At 36.0% G+C, this 22,993-nt stretch overlaps 1 protein-coding gene across 3 annotated transcripts in view; it reads right to left on the minus strand.

The window, feature by feature from the left end:
• Positions 1-206: 206 nt before the first annotated feature.
• Positions 207-22,993, minus strand: part of Synd (protein kinase C and casein kinase substrate in neurons protein Synd) — a 97,965-nt gene continuing 75,178 nt past the window's right edge. For 2 of the 3 annotated variants that reach the window (XM_076326438.1, XM_076326437.1), the window contains exons 2-9: positions 14,930-15,321; positions 13,431-13,619; positions 8,683-8,909; positions 6,768-6,888; positions 5,494-5,604; positions 2,721-2,887; positions 2,276-2,436; positions 207-2,035 (exon numbers count right to left, since the gene is read on the minus strand). In XM_076326438.1, coding sequence (XP_076182553.1) covers positions 1,923-2,035; positions 2,276-2,436; positions 2,721-2,887; positions 5,494-5,604; positions 6,768-6,888; positions 8,683-8,909; positions 13,431-13,619; positions 14,930-15,292 — 1,452 coding nt within the window. In that variant the 5' untranslated portion in view covers positions 15,293-15,321 and the 3' untranslated portion in view covers positions 207-1,922. The remainder of the gene's footprint in view (positions 2,036-2,275; positions 2,437-2,720; positions 2,888-5,493; positions 5,605-6,767; positions 6,889-8,682; positions 8,910-13,430; positions 13,620-14,929; positions 15,322-22,993) is intronic. The other variant, XM_076326439.1, reaches the window with a different exon arrangement.

Raw genomic sequence — 22,993 nt, forward strand, 5'->3', positions numbered from 1 at the left:
TAATGTTTTTATACTAAATAATGTTATATATAAATTTGTCCTTTTAACAGTTTTACATTTAATTATTTCATCAGAACATAATCGAAGTTAGAGGTTTACTTCTGTAATTAAATAATGTATGAACTTATCATTCTATAATTTTTGCTAACTTAAAGAACATTTATTAAATTCATTGACGCGTCATAGTCATTTAATGAAAAAGTCGCTTTGCATCATGAATTATGTAATATTTCATACATATTCTACATATTAAGTTATACATAATAAATTTTATACACAAACTAGTCTATTTAACAACATCATGGAATCGCGAACACTCTTTACAGAAAATAATTTGGAGGACTACTGATGTAAATAATTACAAAAATCAGTCGCTGGCTGAATTGTAAATCTTATTATATTCTACTATATTTACATAAATACTGTATACAGTGACACGTTATTTACTTGTGAAGAATAACTAGCATTTTATCACTATATACCATAAAACATGACTGTAAATCAACTCTTCTGAGCGCTTCGTGATCAAAGTATATAAATAACAACTGACTTTATTAAAGCTGACTCTAACTGCTTTTGAATTCACCTCATTACATGGAAAACTATAAATGCTTCCTTTTTGAACCATTTAAATCTACAGTTCGTTTGGTTTCGAGATTGCTTTACAACATTGTTGTTTATATTAACATAACAGTGTGTCTATACTAAAAATATTCTGAAAACATGTAATAGCGAAGGTACATCGATTTATGGTGAATGCGTAACTCAACATCAAATAATTCATACTGGAAAGCAGATATTTATCACATTCAATACATTCTGCGCTTTCGTTTCCATTTCTTAGGTCGTGTCACGTTTACTAGCAAAAAGAGTAGAGATTATATGAAATATCTTCAATATCCTGTACTTAATTTCATATAAAATTTTATTCAATCAATAGAGATATTAAAATTTTATTTATAAATGGTAATTGAATATTGTTTCGATGCAAAAAGAAATTATGTACAAGACGTACAATAATCAATTATGCAAATTTTCTGTTACAACTTAACAAAAATTTAATATTTTCACATCGTTATAATTATAATCATAATTTATAAACAAAATTCAGTTTTTTATAAATCAATAATTTATTATTTTTTCTTCAACCGATAAAAAAAGCTTTGAACAATTTTGGGTCCCCAATTTGTTTAGTACATTTCATGTACGCATTTTCGAAGTATTTCATTTTAAGCCAATGTACTTCAAATATCATAAATTCTTAACTTTGTTAAACAATTGCAACTTTACATAAGGTTATGTTCTTAGATCTATTATATACAACGATATCATTCAGACAGAATAGGTTTCAATAGTATCATTTTAATAACAATAAATTAAATATACTTCTCGCCGTGTCCGCCGAAATTTTTGTAGCAACAATGGTAATGAGTCAGAAAATGTATGATCGTACATTATCTAGAAAATCTAAACTTAATATACTTGTGGTATATGCATTATCCATCTTATTGTCTACTACTAATTATGTAGATGGATAGAGAGAGAGAGAGAGAGAGAGAGAGAGAGAACGCTAACTACCTTCAGAAAATCATTACCCGTGAGAGTAAACGTTTCGTTTGAAGTACTATTGCAATAAACTATATCGGTTTGAGAAAAAGAAAACCAAATGGGCGCACGCAATTTTATCTTTCTGACACTTACAACATTTTCAATCGTTGAATTTATATTATGTACTTGTTACACCAAACTGTAATATTTATTGTATTATTTTTAGCGATCATAGTATATCACACAAAATGAATGATCTCTAATATAGTCTTGTGTAACTCTTACCTAAACAACAAAATACAAATTTTGTTTTTCGTATATGTTACGCGTTAAGTAACTAACATTGTTCATGAAATTTGGCTTCACATGGTGATTTACTGAGACACAAGGTCTACATAGTTTGCAGGATAAAGACCTACTCTGCCATCTTTTCTTCCTTTACACCATCCTTGTTCATCCTCGTCTTCTAATTTCTCAAATATATCACCTGTGGACATACAAGAATTATGTCAATTCAATTTTCTACACTTGCACATACAATACATATTAATTATCCTAGGATTTAATCAATTTCATACATATATCGCACGATAAGAGACACAAAGTCGGTACAAATGAGTACAAAGAAAAGGAATATCTTTTTTACAACACGTAGATTTTTTTCTGAAAAAGTAAATACATAGTTTGGTATAAAAATCGCAATATGTTACATTCAGTTTTTCTGTACCTTGTTTAAAGCTAAGCTCGTCTGCTTCGGCTCCTTCGTAATCGTATAATGCGCGTACAGGAACACCAGGTTCTCCATTGTCCACTAATGGTTCGCCACCATCTTCGTCCCATTCCTCTTCCTCGAACGGATTTGTTTCTTGCTTGACATTTGTACCGTTACTGAAACAAATACACATTTTATGTGTGCGTGTAATTGAAACAAAAAAAAAACAACGTGTAAGTGTACTTGAATTTTCTACATTAATAATTTCGAGCACCTTGGTACCACTGAAATAATTTTTCTCTCTCGTATTTTCTTTTCTATTTATTTGATCGGAACGGTTCAGAGATAGAAAATTTTTAACTTTCAGTACATACGTACCGAAGATCTTAAACGCATAGCGGAATCGAGGACTACGGCAAAAGTAATTTTCAAACGTACTTGTTAACTTGTTAATACTCACGTAATTGTGGAGGTTCTGTTCACTGCGTTTCCATCGTGATTATTTTTCTCTGATGAATGTTTGCTGGAACTAATCGTTTCAGTTTTGCTATCTCCGTGACTCCCGTCCGTTGATATTACCCGGGAACTGGGTTTTGATTTTGTCTTATTATTGACTGATGGGAATTCCTAAATCGATGGAAAAGACACTGATTAACCACATTAATTAATGACAATTAATGACGTAATCGGGAATACGTTTCTCTTGTGAAATTTCAAATAGTATGCTTGTTTCGTAATTTCAAGCGGCATTTAAATGGCGTAGTCTAAAGAAATTTGAAATCATGCGTGCAACCAAAGTATGGATAATACGTTGAATACTTATTCACATTTGTACTCTGATAAATTTACTATTTAAGTGTGTATATATATTATTTAAATAGTATATATATTTTTTTAATTTTATATACATTTCTTTTTTTATATACATTGTTTGCGATACATTTGATGAAACTAAGCTCCATTTATTCGTTCTTTGCAAACTGAAGGTGAAAATTATGCGCGATTACGTTATACTTGTTTTTTTTTTATTTGTCGTTGTCAGTGTCACTTTGACGTAATTAGATTTATATATAAACAATCAGACGTATTTCCAAAAAATAAATAAATACGATAATGAGAAACAATGAAACGAAAATATGCAGTTAAAATGTATTGAAACGAAGCTGCATTCATTGGTGTTTGTTAATAGTATTTTTAAAAAGCTGTCTTTCTTGGCAATTTGCGTAAATTGTGGTCATGTAGAAAGATTACCGTACATCATGCGATCAAAAATTTAGGAATGTATTCATTACTAAAATGAACTGATACTGCGTCCATAATCGTAATGATTTCGCTATGTGCAAATAATGTTCTGGTTGCAAGCATGTTTGATTTATGCGTAGATTTAATTCTACATATGTAACAATACATGATAATGTACAAAGTGATAATGATATATGATGCTGATAGCTGTGTTTGTAAGCTATGTGAAAATATAGAGCGAATTTATGTTTCAAACTCGAACGTTACTTAACAATATACTACAAGATATATACAATTGAACACAAAGTCTTGTAGTATTGGAAATATTTCCAGTCAAATTTTCATTTCATATGCTTATAGTATTATTCATATCATTTGGTAACATGTAAGACAACGAAGCAGTTATTGTCATTTTAATATCCTACAAACGATGTGAATTAAAAAAAAAGTTTGTTTAGCAAAATTTTCCGAGTACAGAACAGGGCTATCATATTAGTGGTGAAACTTTCTTGGAGGTGTTTTTCAAATAAGGAAATCAATTTTATTTTTTTAAATTGAATGAAATATTTTCTTTTTTGCAATGTGACAACAGCTCTCCAGATGCATCAGGATTTATTCAAGATCTCTGTGACTGCATTTTCAAATTTCTCAGTGTTTTGTTAAGAGTTTGCCACGAGTCCTCTCAGTTTTCTCATTTATCTTTACAATCGACATAAATACATTCAACTCGTGGCATTAGTATGCATATTGTACAAAAGAATTTAAGGCCACCATCGATGATTATATAATTACAAGTTTTAACACACTTTTGAAAGAGTGTCTGGTCACACGTTCAAAAAAAAAAGAATATAGCATTTCAATTTAATTTATCTGTTTTTTTTTCGTTCACAGAAGCACCAATACTTTAAATTTCTGTTTCACGTAACTTTTGTTAAACAAATTCCGACTTACACTATTCCGAAGGTACGAATCCGATAATGATTACTGAATATTTCCACTTACAAGGTGTCCCATATTATAGACACACGTGTCTTCGAAATTGTTAACGATGTCAGAAAATATTTCGAACGAAAGTCGAAGAATTTCGGGGGGGGGGGGGGGGGGTTAGAGTGCGATATACCTCGCTTATAGTTAACCTTTTTTGTATTCGTTTAAAGGCTGTCATTATTTCTTTGAATCAGTACTGTCTAACACAGTGATCTGGAGATTCTCCCACTCAGTCTCTGTTAGCATAACAGGAACGTTGATCGATGCCACATGTTTTTATCACATAAAACCATAATATTGGGGCGAGTAGGTAAAAAATTTGCGCAAGGGACTCTAATCGTGAACAGTACAGTTTTAAATGGAATCGTGTATCATAGAGTTACAATGTTTAAAAAAGATAAAAATAATGTCCTGTATTGGTAAAGATCAACGAAATATCTTAATATTTTTATTAAAGAAATTTACACACTCCAATTGGGAACAAGCTATTCGGTATTTGTTAATATACCTTAGGTATGTTATTCAAAAGTATATTATGTAGCGAGCACAAGTATCTTCCAAAATGTTTTTCCGGATATTGTTAAGAATTTCGAGGATATTTCCGTGGATCGATGAAAATAAGACACCTTGTACGATCGTTGTTGGAATTGTTCGATTATTGCCGCGATCGACAGTGTGGCAAATTCGCTCCTGTTTCAAGTGGCTAAAATATGCCCGGTGTGTATTCGTGACATAGATCCGAGATTACGTGCAAGACCAAGCACATAGCGGGTTACGGTTAATTCAGTTAAGTTAGCGAGCCAGAAGCTGAAAAAGGAAACCCATCCTCAGTGACCTCGTCGTGACTGCCGTTACGGCACTATTTCGTGCCTCTTGTGACGGTAAAAGAGGAGAAGAAAAAAAAAATGGAGAAGAAGAAGCTTGCGTTATCGCCTGCACGAACTTCGACTCACAGATACGAGTCAATGAACAAAATTGGTGGTGTAAACATAACAAAACTTTACATGCAGATCCTCGCCGACCGGGCGTTGATTGATCAGCGTGATGGAGCCAGCCGGAAGTGCCTCCTTGGACTTCGTGCCCTTGGTGATGTCACGGAACTCCTCTGTGTAGTCCTGCATAATAGCAACGCCCAAAAAACAATCACATGCATGCATTCCAGAAAATTGTCTCGGGATACTGTTTAAAGCTTTAATAGAAAAAATGAAAAAAAAATAAAAAAAATAAAAAAAAAAAGTATACAGTGTACAGCACGACATTGTACCACGTTTTCGGTTAACTGTGGACGATCAACGGATTAACTGTGGACGTTCGTTACCGTGACTTTACACGATAATTAATCTTCCAACGAGTTTAACCCTTTCGAAATCCGCTTCGACCTACGTAAATCTAAGGGCGTGGTGATGTGATTGTCAACTCGTCGAGGGAACTTTAGCGATAAGTGATCGTTGATTGAAACGAAAGTTTGGTATTCGAAGCGAAACTTGTAAAAATTGAGAGAATTCTTGAATAGGTACAACAGAAATTTCAATTAAGGAATAATTGAGGTTTTCGTAATAGTGAGATTTGATGCTCGTTTAATGTAAGTCGTAAGTATTTTCTGAAAAGGACTCGAAGAAAAAGGGTTAACAAGATTATTAAATACCAGTTTTTCTTACGCGGTTCTCTTTTTTGGTTAAATATGAATTTTTTTTTTTTGAATTTCATTGTAAAATTATCGGTCGTACGGGTCGAGAAGCTTTGGTACGTAGAAAGTAACCGAAAACTTTGTTTCAAGCGGGGATTTCATTTATTTGCGAAAACGTCACAAAAAGCGGAAATATATTGTCGTCAAGAACGAAAATAACAAGAAACGATTAAGGGTTAAAAACGCTGCTTAAAGAGGAAAATTTCTTTCTTTCCCTCCTGTTCGCTTTCCTTTTGTGGAAATATAAAATAAAGTGGACTTTCTCGAGATTGGTTCTTTTGTTGAATATATTCCAACGAAAGTGTAATTTTCTCACGGCGTATTGATATACGAAATACATTCCGGACTTGAATGCATAGCGTTTGGTAATTCGTCGGTGCAGCATTAATTTGAAACGATCGTAGAATATCGAGACACAGAGAAATAACTAACGAATAAAATTAATACAGTTATAAAGGGGAAAGAACGAGAATAATAATCAATGCACTCTACGGCTATGTTTTCTAACATCAGATTTCCAACCATGAGCAGGGGCTTACATGCGATGAAAAGAGTCGTTGCAATGCGTACGTTTAAATCTCATTATCTTACCTCGAATTGCGGCCAGTTCATAGCCATATTCACGCCATGATTATTCGACCACCATTTCAGATCCTTTTCGTGGTCCGCGTTATTAATCGTATGGTAGAATTCCTCGTATATTTGTGGAAGTCTGGAAATTGATATACGCGATGTAAGAATTATTACGATCTTAATCTCGGTTCGATCCTGTAAAATATCAACAGGTTTGAGCCTGTAAAATATTAACAGGTTTTCAAGTTTCCGATAAAACTCGTTCGGAGCACAATATTCGCTGCTCAAGGGTTGCCGAGTGATTATGTCTACTATAGCGTTTAGTCAACTCCCTCTCAAACCTTTTATCTCTTTGTCCCAATTACTGTATTGGACAAATAGAAAGTTACCTACAGACGTATGTTCTTTGTTTTTCAAATAAAAGAGCTGGCTGATACGGTGTACTAGGTTGTTCGATAAGTTTTGTCATTTTTTCATTGTAAAAAAAATACTAGGACACTTTGAACAATTGTAAATACACGAACGAGTCGATAGATCCACGTGGAACTTCACACATAATACGGTGTACTAGGTTGTTCGATAAGTTTTGTCGTTTTTCCATTGTAAGAAAAATACTAAGACACTTTGAACAATTGTAAATACACGAACGAGTCAACGGATCTACCTGGAAGTTCACACATGTTCATCAAACAGTAGTATCATCTTTCGAAAAATAAAAACGACAAAATTGATCGAGCAACCTATTATAGTACGTAGAAGAGGTATATAGAGGTTTTTATCCTTCGTCTTATCCTTCTCTATCCTTGGTTCTTCTCAACCGAGTGTTTCTTTAAAGATTTTTCTTTAAAGACAGATACTTGATATTAAATTCAATTATTTACCTAGTTTTCTGACAAACGCTGCTAAACAGAATGAAAAATAAAATCATTCCCAAAAGGATCGGTTTAGGTTTGTCTGGAAATTGTTGATACTCCGCACTCGAGAGCACTACCGTCTTCGCTCTCTATACTTTTTACGACTTTACTATATTTCTTTCGCCGAGTATACCAATAAAAGCAGTGAAAAGTGAAAATGGTATACATACATACGTATTCGAGTATCGAATCGTCCAGGAATGAATTTTGTATACTCTTTGGTAGCGCGTTAAGAGCCTAGTGTTGACGAGAAACACATTTGGCTACTTTGCATACCGGACGAGCGTATCTTACACTGTATCTGATCTACCCGTGTTCATATACGAGGATAGTCCCAGAAGTACCCGACCTGACCTATAGACATACTTGTTGTTCGAAAAGAACGACTAAGTGAGAAAGTACCGACCTTGTAAAGCTCAAGTTTGAAACTTGACGACGCTGTTTAGTATTCGTTTAGTATTCTGAACAGATCACTGTATCTGATCTACCTATGTTCATATACGAGGGTAGTCCCAGAAGTACCCGACCCTCGGACTATTTTCTGTTTTCAAATTTGAAAAAATGACCCAGTGGTACGAGATTTACCAACAACGAAGAAGTGGAGTCTATGATCGATGGTTATTTTGCAGAGCTCGATAATTCTTACTGTAAACGGGCTATCGAAGCTACTGAACATCGTTGAGAAAAGTGTATCGATCAAAAATGAGACTATCCAGAGAAACGAAGATATTTTCTTCTAAATTTGTTGCAGTTTCTTTCTTAGGTCGGGTACTTTTGGGACTACACCCGTGTATCTCGTTCGTTCTGGACTCCGTTTATCCGCAATAAACCTAGAGGTCGTGTTCAAGCGCGATTAATAGCCAGAAAAGTAACCTTGAGCGATCAATATCGTTTGCCTCGACTGTAACCGCGATAAAATGTTGAAACACTTCCAAAAGGGGCACACGACTTCCAACCGAAGATATCGAGCGTTCTCCTACGTAGTTACGTTCTATAGATAAGTGAAACTGTGTAATTACATCGGATCTTGAGATATATTGAGGCATTTGTGTATGCCAAACAGGACCTCCTTGAAGAATTGAAGCCGTTGCGCCTCCATTTCTTGACACTTCTCGAACACTTGGGTCATGTCCTCCATGTACTTCGGATTATACTGGTTGATCTCTTGCAGGGTAGCCTCGTACTTCTCTTTTGCCTTCTGCACCTCCTCCTTCGTTTTTTGCACTCTGTCTTGCATCTTCTTCACCTGTCGATTAAACGAAAGAGACGGGATCAGTGACGCGAGTGTTTCACATCTATGGCCAGCTATGCACACTGAAGGTAAAGATCTTGGTACGAATCGAAATTTTTGTACGAATGTTGCCCCCGAGTTCGATCAGTGATAGTATTCACGATAGTATTTCAGACAGTGATAGTATTCACGATAGTATTCAGACAGTGATAGTCGAAAACACGGTTTACAGTATTGACAATTCCAATTCTTTACCCTCGAGTTTATCTAGCGTACAACTGTGATGACAAAGAATACCTTTGGAAAAGTAAGCGTGACTTCGATATATCGATTAAACGACAGTCAATCAACCTACGCGTGCGATAAAGCTATAATAAAGTACAAAGACTCGTTTCTTGTTATCGATATTTAGCACGAGCGCGATTAATAATCAAACGAGAGGGTGTCCTGGAATATTTACGGTGAATCGAGACATGCAAATCCCTCGTGACTGAAAAAATCTTAGAAAGGACTTGTATCGTTTTTGGCAATCGAATGGGCCCTCCGTTTTCGAGATATAAATAATTCGGTGTTACACAGAGAAATGTTACAATTTATCAAGTATCCTGACAACCGTTTTTCTACTTTTGTGCACGATCTTTGTGCAATTTTTTTCGAATTATACAAAAAGTTTAAATAAAAATAGGATACATTTTTCGTTTCTCGATAAACATTGATAAAGGACACATCTCGTTGTAAATTACCTGCACAGAAAGATAGTCGAGTTCGTATTTGAAATAATGTTTCTTTGCAAACGAGAGGGAGAATCTTGAAATTTCGTGATTACGATTACACGGGACACACTGCATGACTGTCATTCGAAATCCAAGTTCTTTAATATTTATTCAAACGTTTCGCGAAACACGAACGTACGTTTTTGTAGAAAATACAGAAAACGTACAGAGTGACCGATAAATACTTGTATGATAAATACTTCGGGGGACGAATGTGCATTCTGAAACAAGTAACAAAATTTACAGACCTAGGTATATGTATTCGAATAAATTTTTGCAGATATTTTCACTGAAATAATGTTCGAAAGTGATTATATTTCTCGCAGTACGATACTGCATTGAAAACATAATTGAAATCAAAAGTACAATCGAAATTTGTGACTTCGTTAAGATGTAATCGGGTTCAAATTTAATAATTAATTCGTGAGTCATCGATGTTATTAACTCGTGTACTTGAGTACTTTCAAAAATATAAATCCAAAGGGTTTAACCCTTTCCACTCGAGAGTCGATCCTCGATCGCCACTTAATTCGGTGTACTTTCTTCAATTTGAAAAACCATCGTGGTTTGGAATTGAAATTAAAATTCAATTACTTTTTCTTGTAAGATGTAAATGTATACATGAAATATTGAAACAAAAATGCTCCGTTTTAAATAAATGACACGATTCGAAGGATTTCATGGAGGTGCTAGTTTCTGGCAGCAAAAAAGCTTCGAGTGCAAAGGGTTAAGTTCGAATATTCGGGAGAGCCGTGACTCATAACTTCTGAGTCACCACGTTCTGCTTATCGATCTGGGAAAACGTTTGCAAATATTCGAGCTGCGAGAAGAAAACAGGATGAAAACAACTGAATCTCCGAACAGTGTGCTCTCGTAACGTTTCTTTTTTTTTTTTTTCTTTTTTTTTTTTTGCTTTCTGCCCCCGAAGTATTTACACGCGTTCCTGGAATACACCCTGCGTACGATAAAATTATGCGAGGTGATACTTGTATTGTAGAGGGCTACAGAGAATGCCTCTGAATAGAAGACGAGCCTTGTTAGAATTTTTTACGCTTCTTACCGTGCGATTGTTAAGCTCGCCCTAAAAAGCTACGTTATTGTCTCGACTGGTATATCTTGTTTCGTGCACGGTAATGACTAGCGATAGTCTTGGCTCGTAATGATCCTCGAAGGCATTCGTTACAATTTTTTACGATAATATGCTCAATCGTACGAAACGTGCGCGAAAAAAGTAGTGAACAGTGAATTGAAAAACTAGACGTAAGAGATTGCACGGAAGAGAATTTTTGTAATTCGATTTAGAAAGTGTAGGTGGTTGTGCGTATTGATTCGTGCTTAGAAATCGCTGATCTGGTTAAGCGAAATAACTAGCGGAGTACTTAGTTGAAGTGTAATTGGTTCGTAGAGCAATTCGTAGAATTTGATGCATACAAAAGGGGAGTGTTCCCTACGTTTCAATGTTTCAAAGTATCAACGTTTACTCTATTTATTTGTAAGCGCAGGTAACGAGCAATCATCGAGCCGGAAAGTAACGATACATCGATACTTTTACGCGATTTTTTACAGGAAGAAAACATTGAACTTTGATTTCAATCAGAAATATACAATTTTGTATACGTAAACGAAACCGACCAAATAAATAACGATCTCAGAGTTTCTATTCCAAAATTATTACAATTACTTGGATGATACCTGTTTTGAAATAACGTGCAAATATAATACGATGCTTGTATTATTTTAAAAAATGTTGATATTCGAATGTACACTCGTTGCGATCGATTCTTTGACAATTGTAAAATTCGTTTGTTGTACAGTTGGTAAAAATTTTATGATTCTGAATGTACAGTGTCTCGACTAGCTCGATGTTTGCCCTATGCGATTATCATTGTGGACGAAAGTACGAGATAGAGGGTTTGCTTACCAGCAGAGCTTTCTGTAACGAAAAATAAAAGAAAGTTAATTAACATACATGCCACATGCAATATCGTTATACATACAAGCTGAACGTCTCCTATTTTAGAATTCCTAAAGGATTTTCGTATTCTGAGGGCCCATGCACCACATCCACATACTGTCATCTAAAAACGTTGGTAGCCTTTTTTCAGAAGATCGCCTCTTGACCGGCGATTATTCATTGTTTTTCAACAGGGACACGTGCAACAATATGTCGTAAATAGTTACGAAAAAATTTTCTAAATTCTTTCGAAAAGAAAAAAAAAAAAGAACGCGTAAGACGTATAGCAACTATTTTGTGCCGTAATTAATTGCTACGAACGTGAAGAATTTAATCTTTTTGCGTAAAGATATTTCGATGGAATATCGTCGGATGCAGTTTTATTTTTTATTTTTTTTTTATTACGTTAAATCTTCGTCGATGTAACACTACTTCAGTTCTATTATCAGGCATGTAATTTGTCTTACAATTCGATAACTTTTGTATTACGAAAAGATCGATACCCTTTACAACTATTGGTATGTTTTATCATTGAAAAGGTAAAGCGAGAAATTGATCTCCAATTTTACGACTATAACGTGCAGAAGAACTCATTCAAACGTTTACGATTGTCTAGAAGCGTTTCGTGACACGAGAAAGATAGAAATGTTCATAAATGTCGAGAACACTGGACAACAATAAACATGCAGATTTTTATAAGGTATCGCGAGATATTTTAACGTACGTTTTCAGAGCCTCGGGCCATCTGCAAATAATACTGGCTAAAGAACAACTGTATCTACTGTATATTGAGTCGCGAATGCGTGATCGAGATGCACACTAACGTGTGTACACACATATACACATGGTATCGTTATATGTGATTGTGTGTGCATGTTCTATCGAGAATATCGTCGCTTCGAGAAGGATTTCGTTAAACCATACTCTTTAAAAACTTGTATTTCGTTTCGTACGAGACAAATTGACAGATGTTACACTTCAATCTCTCGTTTCAACGATACACTGTTTAAAACGATCACACTTGTACCTGAAGCTCGATAAATCAATTATCAAAGATGAAATTCGTATCGTATATTTAATGTTGGAACTACCGAATAATCTTCTCTCGAATCGTTGGTTGCATTATTTCTTAATTTACAACACCAAGTAAATCGACGAACCGATCAATCGACTACAAAACTAGACTACAAAACTGACTACAAATCTCTAATAAAGAGACAGATCCTCTTCGAGATATTTCCTTAATTTTACCCCACTTTCAACTCTCCAGCTTTTTAAATTTATCGTTTCATTTCTGTGATTACTACTTCGAAATTACCATTACAGATGGAATGTACATATTATCTATTTCGTTTCCAACTCTTACGATTTGCGATTGTAGTGAAAAAAATATTTCAATAACGGAAAAGATATTCAAACGAATTCGGGTAACATACGCCTCGCTGTACATAAAGTAACAAATGTAGAAGCATAGTGGCATTCCGAATATTAATGCCGGTAACTGTAAATTGTATATTTCCGTGGACAAAGTTATTTATACCGAATGAGTCAGCCACGAATTATTTTGAACAGTGTACGATTTAACCTCTTCGAAACATTTCGCTCGCTCGATTCGAAGCACTGATGCATTGAAAGAAAAGAAAAAAGAATAAAATCTTTTAAAAGCGAGCGCGGCGATCGTGATCGGGATATGTGTACGTAACGTACCAATAATCGGTACGATTGTCGATAACGATTGAACAAGGATGGTGTAACTTTTCGTTTCTGTAATCGACACAGGTAAACAGACAGAGGTTACTGTTGCTTTACCTGATCCGGCGAAAGCGAACTGTCAGCCGAAGCATTCCTCTCCATGTTCGCCGCGGTTCGCTCGGTTTTACAGCTATTGTGATACTCTGACTTTGCTTTCTCGACCTTCTGTAAAAGCTTCACCCACGGCTTCTGTGCTTTCTTGAACGCGTCCTCCATCTCCTTGCGTTCCTTCAGGGTCATCATCGACTGCAATGGAAACGGATCAACGCAATTAATCTAACATTAGCGACGATTACGGAAAGTTACGACGAGAAAAAACATGTTTACGACTGCGCGAAGAATCTATGCCAAGAGAACGTAAGATCTGGGAACAATCAAACCTTTAGTGACAAGGTGACTTCAGAAAAGGGTAAGTTTTATTTTTAACGAACATGAAACACTTCGTGAACCCCCCTAAAGATTTAAACTTTTTAAATGGTCCGTTAAGAATTCGTGTCTTTTGAATCTTCCAGCAAGAATTAGTCTTTCGAATCTCACATTACGGATTGAAGTCTTTTAAAGCTCACGTTACGGATTATGGTCCTTTAAATTTTAAATTGGCCTGTTCAAGCGGTTTTCCGAAACGTTTTCAACCGGTAGTTTGAGCTCTCTTCAGAGTTTTATGTAAGATTAAATTTACAGATACTTGCGTGGAAGACGAGTGTAATATTTCTTGGAATATTTATAAAATTAAGGATAGATCAAAGTTAGAGCAGTGAAGAATTGGAGTGGTTGAGAGTTGGAACAGTCAAGAGTTGGAGCAATTGAGAATTGGAGCAGTCGAAAGTTGGAGCAGTGGAGAATTGGAGTAGTTGAGAGTTGGAACAGTCAAGAGTTGGAGCAGTTGAGAATTGGAGCAGTGGAAAGTTAGAGCAGTTGAGAGTTGGAGCAGTGAAGAATTGGAGTAGTTGAAAGTTGGAGCAGTCGAGAGTTGAAGCAGTCAAGAGTTGGAGCAGTTGAGAATTGGAGCAGTCGAGAGTTGGAGCAGTGGAAAGTTGGAGCAGTTGAGAGTTGGAGCAGTGGAGAATTGGAGTAGTTGAGAGTTGGAACAGTCAAGAGTTGGAGCAGTTGAGAATTGGAGCAGTGGAAAGTTAGAGCAGTTGAGAGTTGGAGCAGTGAAGAATTGGAGTAGTTGAGAGGTGGAGCAGTCGAGAGTTGAAGCAGTGGAAAGTTAGAGCAGTTGAGAGTTGAAGCAGTGAAGAATTGGAGTAGTTGAGAATTAGAGCAGTCGAGCCTTGAAGCAATCGAGTGTAAAAGAGCAAGAGAACAAGTTTAGAGTAACAATTAAAGTGAAAAGTCAGAGAATAGAAAAAATATTTTTTGCCGCGTATATTTGCTTGCACTATTTTTCGTATAGAAAAATATATTTCTGTGATTGTCGAGTAATTGAATTTGTTGTCCCATTCTGTCCACGTTTTCGAAACAAAGTTTCTCGTCTTTACGAGAGGCAATTGGCCCTCGATATTTGCACCGCAACGGGTAATTATTGTATAACGTTTGCCGAGAGACTCGCGTACCTTGTGATAAGTGTCTTTCTGCCACGTTTTCACTTGCTGAATGATATCGTTACAAAGATTCTCTTTGACCCTGAGATGAAGATCGCATAACCTGTCCGATTCAACGAGAACGCCTTTCCACGCTGCCTCGGTGGTTCCATACTCGGGGCCTTTCTCGATTTTGTCGTTCCAATTCTTCGACCAATTTTTCAACGCTTTGGCGTAGCTCTTCTCGATCTCCGCCCTCTCCTGGACCAGAGCTATTAAACTGTCACAGAGTTTGTGTCCATCTTCGATTCTCTTGGTCGTTCGTTTGTAGTTGCCAGGCTCCCAGAAGGAGTCCGAGGTTGCTATCAGCATGTTATCGTCGCTGTGATGTGACATCCTAGCCTAAGTCGAGAAATTCCTTTCACCTGAAAACAGAAATTCGAACGGTATTGTTATTCCCTGAACACGGGGCTGTCATACGATCGATCGTTACGTAACAAAGTGACTTTGACTCTCTCGTGTCCGTAGCTGGACACGGTGAACGTAATTATTTCTTTACAATGTACACTGGTGTGTTTTGTCACACATAGAACGACATTGCAAAAGAAACATACGATACACTCTGATTTCACTGGAACACTGGATTTATCCTTGTGTTCAAAAATCGCACTAAATACGATTACAAGTGATGCAACATTATACAATGTATTAACGTTGTAGAATGATTTATAAACGCGCAATTGATATTGTAATAACAGTAAAAATCGCCCGAAACTGGCGTGTATCGGAAACTATACGCTCGACACGAAGGGGTTGAAACAGATTACCAAACTTTGGCTGTAAGTTACGATTATCGTAGGATGAAAATATTTCATGGGGTTCGGCCGCGAGTTTTTTTATCATTTGAACTGAAATACCGCCCGTAAATTTTTATTCAACCACGAGAACAATAGAGTACGTTTTACAGATACTTTCTGAACGTGTATGAGAAAGTGTAGGTAATGTTTGCGTGTATTTCAAAGAGTATGGTTATTTTTTAAGTTATCGTGGAATGATATTGATAGAAAAAAAGTCGGAGAGACGAATGAAAAATACAAATGGAGGATAGTGACAGATTCTCGAAATATTATATGGAAAATTACCCCGATTGTATTGTCGACAAATTTCGCACTTGCATTCACAGCATATCCGTTGATAATACATTAATATTCGCACAAAAATTCGCTTCTTTTGATTTCAAGGCGATAGCGAAATGAAAGCGACATTATATACACGACAAATGGCAACAGCTGTTTCGAAATTCTCCTTCAATCATCTATACGACCAAGGCATCGTTTGTTTCGATTAACTTTCTCAATACACGATGCATCTTCAAGTAAGTGATTATTATTGAATTGGCAAATACATATGTTGTTCGTTCAAAGGTTTGTTGCAAAGCAACATAGTTGCAGAATAAAAATCTTCTTCTAGTAGTAGGTTTATGCACATGGCAATTCGAAAGTTTCGATACACAGAGAGCAAAAAGAGAGTAAATATTAGTGAAATTTTACAATTAACATTGATTATCAAGTTCGACGATTTTAATCGATCCGATTAAATTGACAAATTTCCTAAACGAGTTATCAACAGAATTGGTAACGATCGATTATGAATAAAAGGTAATTAGTTTTATTAAATATTTCGAAATAGACGTTTTGTTAATTTTCGCTGATTGTGCGATTAGAAATACGTGTACAGAGATATTTTCAGGTAGGAATGTTTCGAATCGAAGAAGAGTATCGCGATAAAATATAATTCTGCGGTAGCTGAACGTGAAACATTTATTATTCGAGTTCACGGTGAATAGAACCGTATATTATTGAGCTGTGTTTCTGAGGTAAAGTTCGGGGCAGAATTTGCATGGAAAATGCACGATAGATCGTTACCATCGACGTGCATGCGAGTATAATCGGCACTTTGCCAAGAAATGTCCAGTCGAAAGCTTCAGAGAAAGTAGAGAGGAATTAAATCTAGGGACGAGAATCACTGTCCCGTGAATTATTGTAGAGTTCTCCCGGCATATGAAAGAAACGCAAATGGAATTCGTTTTCTTACTTCTCCCGAGGCGTAATCCAGTCCACGGAACAATGATTAGCGAGGAAATTAAACAATTGGCGCAAAATCGTAATTACGTTTTTAATTGTTCACGAACGAGAATAAAGTATACTCTAAGAAGCTTATATAATGCAAAGGAATTGTTATTTTATCCGCGAGATTCTACCTAACTAAAACGTCGTTTTCAGAGTACTTAACATTTTCATACCGATCATTTTAATTTACTTTGTACAGCACTCGAACTGTTCTCATGGAAACGGCAGATTTATATATTCTTCGATCTAATTAGCTCGCAGCATTACACGCTGATCCATATTTCATGAATGAAACACCTGAATCACTTTGATTCTGATGTTCGCGTGTGGCACAATGGTAATTTATACAATTTATGGTACTTCGAGAAAAATACATTTAAGAAAATTCAAATTTCTTCTCGGTATTAATAGCTTCTTTTGAAACGTTAGCGCCAAAAAAAAATTAAAAAAAATAATCGTTATTTATAGCTCTTGGAAACGACAATGGAATAAGTAAAGAAAAGATTAGAAATTAGGATTTCTCGATAAACCTGTTCAACATACATAACTAACACCACATTTCATTATTAATTTCTTTTCGTACCAAGTAAAATTATATTTATTTAACGACAACGTTATTTTACCTTAATATTTTCATTCTATTACTTTGTTTTTTTATTCTTATTTATTTTTCAATCGTATTCGTTGTATTTAATTTGTTTTACGATTGATTACTACTCGTCTCAGAAAAAAAAAAGAAAGTAATACAACGATTACGCAATTTTTAAAAGTTTTTACTACGTTTAGAAACAATACAAGTTACTTTTAACGATGTAAACTAGCTCGAAATGACTTTGGAGTCACTTTATTATTTTGTTTAATAAGCTTTGTAATTTCGTAACGATTACCGTATAAAATTATACCACACGTACTCTATTGTTAGATAATTACTTGGATCAGCTCAATTCTTGCCGTTCGATGAAGTTTCCGATCGTGAACCGAACCGTTTTGTTAATCGCGCATTGTTTATCGGATTTTCGTACGTATCCTGTCCCACGTGTCGATTTCACTGAATTATAAAATTGATTCGATGCTTCCAAAGTCCAATGGTTCGTTAACACGCTACAATTAAGACGCTCGGGATGCAAGCTCAGCTCTTTCATTGAAACAAAGCAGTCGTTAATGGGGCCACATTGCGTCAATATTGCACGGGTCAAATGCACAATTGCACGGGTATATAACAGTTATGTCAACAGCTATTAGACGCTATTTAAATAGCGATCATCGTGCTTCCTTACTCGTATTCAGTACCGTGTACCACCGAATTATTTGTGAGCGCAAAAGAACAAGAGTTTGTCGTCTGGTTGTTTCTACGCAACGGTTAATTAATTTCCAGAACATCGTTGAACACGAATGCAACGATCTCGTCTTTCGTTCGCGCCAATTAATAGGAAATTGGGTCTCTCCGGTATTTATGACACGTACGGTAGACACGATTAATCGAGTACACGAAAACGTTCACTTTACACGAAAGTGAAGTTTACTGTCTCGTTCCAACAACGTGGCAGTTAATTTATTTCGGGGGATACAGTGAACAGGTATTGTCAACGTTCTTTTCTTTCGTTCGAGACAATTAACGTAAAATAATGGTAAAAGTGGTAATAGTGGCAGGTAAAATTTATTCAGCACGCATTCTAGTGTTTCAAAGTAAATTAATTTATAAAGTAATCCGTTGGCTGATGTTTGTTTGGTAATTTGGTTCATGGAGATAATGTACGAGTCGATAATTACGGCAGCCAAAATTCATGAAATTGATTTTCGATTGGCCTCGTATTCATCCGATATCTCTCCGTCGGGACTTCCGGATATTCTCTGAACTAAAAAAACTCTTGGCTGTGGACAAAGTTCTATCGAACGAAGTCGTAACAGATGCGATGGAAAGCTATTTTGCAGACTTGGACGAATCGGTTTCTAAAATGGCAGGAACGATATTGCAGTGCCGTTGCACCGAATGCATTAATCTTGAGGGAGACTGTATTGAAAAGTGAAACGAAGAAGATGTAGAAAATAATTTGATTAATAATATTAAATTCGTATTAAACGCGAGTATCTATGTAGTAGTCTGTGTAGCGACATTTCAAACTTTCTGCTTCGTAAATTAATAATCGAAACCGATTATTTTATTAAATAGAGTGTGGAGGCTGTTCGTAATAATTGGGTAATCATTCACTCGAGTAGTGTATTTCTTCCATAAGGTAACCAACTTTTTAAATGAACAAATCTAATCGACCCTTCAGACAACAGACTTTTGTACACTAATTTCTAACCACAGAACGACCACTTGTGATATTTTACTATACTCGTGATTTTGTTGGTAAAAATCGTTTCATTTTAAACAGCGTTTTTCTCAAAGTCATAAATTTGATTAGGTCGCCGGTGCAAACGAGAAAAAGAACGAAAGTTACGCAATTCCTTTACCAGGACCGGAGTTACGAACGTCTCTGTTTGTTTGGAAACTTTGCAGCATGAATACAGTCGAACAATACTCTTCGACTCGCGTCCAGTAATAAAATGCAAATACTTACAAGTTGGTCGTACGGTGGAGTAAAATGTAATATAATGGCGCACGGTACGATTGTCTTCCATGGTCATTTGCATACGATGAATTTTAATGCGCATAATATCTACGCATTTTACGTGCCTGGAACGCAAGTTTCACACCGTAACGTATACAACAATTTATAAGCGCAAAATTATTTCCTCTTTCATAAATCTTTCGAACGGGGGTTCCAACGTTGCGCGAAGCGATTTATTTCTTATTTAATTTCAAAGCGAACAATCGTGAAGGAATATTCGTAATTAAATTTGTCCGAGATGTGCATCATCGGTGCATCATCGTTATGGGAAAACAAGACGATCCGTGTCACATTGAATTCCCATTCATTTCGGGCAAAATGATTCGTCTCCGAAGAGCTCGATTCAAATACAAAGCGACAATCCCCCGTATTAGGCTGTCGGCGAATTAATATTCACGATACACATTTCTCGACAATTCTGTTCGTTTACGTATTCAATATCACACGTAGATCGTTAATCTCTCTTAAAACCGGGTAACTTTAACTCGCGTTCTATTCTTCGTTATTTTAAACCGTTACTTCAATTTCTATTATTTTTATTTCATTCGCTCAATGTTTGTCTACCACGATTTTTTGTCGCGTTTTGCGCGATACGCGATCGTTTATTACTCGTCATAAAAAAGAATAATGAAGCGATTGCAGTGAAGAATATAGTGCTTGCAAAATCTTTAGAAACAAGTATTTGTCATTTCTAGAAGTAACTCGTAATATTCGAAACAATAATAGAAACTCGCTGGTCGTAATATTATTATTACTATTTCGACTGTTACGAGTTCCTCCTAGAAACAGTAAAAAAACTTGTTCTTAACGATTGTGCGAACGCTGTGTTACTCATTGCTGGTGGTAATCTCTACCAGCAAGAAATAATTATGCAACCGCTGTATTATTTGTTCGATGTCCCGAAGAGATTAATTACGAAGCGATATTCCCTCTTGGAGAACGAACGTTCCCGATACGACCAATCGAGTGATAATCTCTCGTCTCTGGTCGAAAAGGAGTAAAAAAAATGGTGCCGGAACGCGAGAACGGTCGCTAAAGGAAGAAAAACGTGGACAAAGCGAGGGAAATCGGTGAAAAGGAAATAAAGGACGAAGAAGAAGGAGAGGAGAGGAAGAAGCGTGGGCCGAGGAATGCTGCTAGGCCAGCCGAGGGGGCTTTAATGTTCAAAGCGGAGGAGAAGGTCGGATCAAGGTTCCCGTGGAGTTCGATTTTCGGCGTCGCGTGGAACAGGTGAACGAAATGGTTTCCTGTTTCACCTTTCACGTTCGCAGACACACGGGGAGAAACGGGAGCGGGCTGCGCTGCACCTTCGCGGAGAATCCTTTCAGTGCTCGCAGGAGACCACAGAGGAATGAGTACGGTCATTCCGTACGGTGGAATGTTGCCCTACCAGCTCGATAAGCACAGTGTACCAGCGATCTCGTAGGCGCCGCGAGTTCTGCTGATTAGTTGATTCTAGCGTTATTACTACCGGCGAAGTTATTCGCGAGTTGAGAAGAACCTATTAGCGTTCATGGATGGTACACCGGGCTCAAGGATAAGCGAATGATCCAGGATTGCTACAGAGAGTGGTGGCAAAATACGAAGACACGATCAACGGTCCGCTCTGTACCTAGAAAACGAGTTGTCGGGAATTTCTAGCTGTATATCAAAGAATGGATGTCGCGGTAAAGGTTGTGTACGTGTTAATCGTTGGCTCACCTACCGAGTTTCGATCTGTACGGGAGTGAGACACTTCTTTGTTTTTTGTAAACGGTTTACGATTTTAGAGGGAACGTCGTTTAACAGCGTTGTACGTATTACGTTATACGTTTTTGTGTGATACGATATACGTTATGTGTTATACGTTGTGTGTTATACGTTATAAGTTATACGTTATACGTTTTTTATGATACGATATACGTTATATGTTATGCGTTGTGTGTTATACGTTATACGTTACACATTATAAATTATGCGTTATACGTTATATGTTATTCACAATACGTTATACGTTATATGTCATTCATAATACATTATACGTTATATGTCATTCATAATACGTTATATGTTACGCGTTATACGATATACGATATACGTTATACGTTCTGTGTTATACGATATACGTTATACATTCTGTGTTATACGATACACGTTAAACTTTACGCCAATGACACTGTCATTACCCCTAAATTTGTTCCGAATTCGCCTAATACTGGAAACTGTTCGATCGATTAAATATATCAAGTCCAAAGTAAGATTTGCTAGAAAATCTTTACTAATGAGTTCAACTAACATATTCATGACAAAACGCAGTAATATATATATATATATATTCTGTATAATCTGGACGAATGAAAATCCTTCGATCGATCGTGATGCTGATTTTCTGATTTCTGGATTACTCGATACCGGTGCTTCTGTTATGCATTAATTTCTATTACACGATGCATCGAGAATATGCAACGATGCGTTATGCGTTAGTCTGCTATCACGTTGTATGACGCTTTTCTATTTATAAATGAAAAATATGGCATTTGAAATGATTTTTTTTTCGTGTTAAAGAGCGTTGAGTCGCATTATTCGGATAAATTATACAGATATTTGCAAAATAATTCCATAAACTCGTAGGACTTTAATAATAATCTCAGGAGGTTTCCATTATGCAGCGGAACGACGATTTACTTAATTTATTTTAATCTAGTCGATTACTCGGGATTTCGTATTCGTTTTCATCTTAAAAGGATTGTTTTGTAACGCAACATGCGTTACTGGTGACCCACGATAGTTAGGAACGGTAAATTACTTTTAAAAGTGGAAAGATTTTCTTCTAAAACAAAGTAAAGAGAAAATAAGATCCGTACGTGGCTTTGCATTCTAATAGCGCAACGTAAATTTTTATTACGCAGTTGAACAACGTTGAGATAAATAATCTTAAAGCGAGGAAAGTGTACGCGAGATTGAATTGACGTCGAAGCATTGAAAATAAACACGACTGTGAACGTAATTGGCAACGAATAGATTTTTGCGCAACGTGCGTCGCTTATGTAAAATTATAATGGATAAATGTGATCGATCATCATCTTTATGCAAGTAGCTTGCGAAAAAGTCGGTGAAAGATAATCCCAGATGAATCACCATAGACGTTTTACTCTACTCTATCATTATCATCGCCCACTGAGAAAGCGTCCTTCTAATTGGATAATCCGGACACGAAAACATGTTTTCATTCTTTAAAAATATCACGCTCGCGTGTCACGGTTATTTATTTATTTTAAAAAGGTAGCCGAGAAATAATCTACGTTAAAATAACGATGAACGTTCGCTAGTATCATCGATGAATGAAAAAATATACGAACGTTTTCTGCAATTTC

Source organism: Ptiloglossa arizonensis, chromosome 14, assembly GCF_051014685.1.
Source record: "Ptiloglossa arizonensis isolate GNS036 chromosome 14, iyPtiAriz1_principal, whole genome shotgun sequence".
NCBI lineage: Eukaryota > Metazoa > Arthropoda > Insecta > Hymenoptera > Colletidae > Ptiloglossa > Ptiloglossa arizonensis.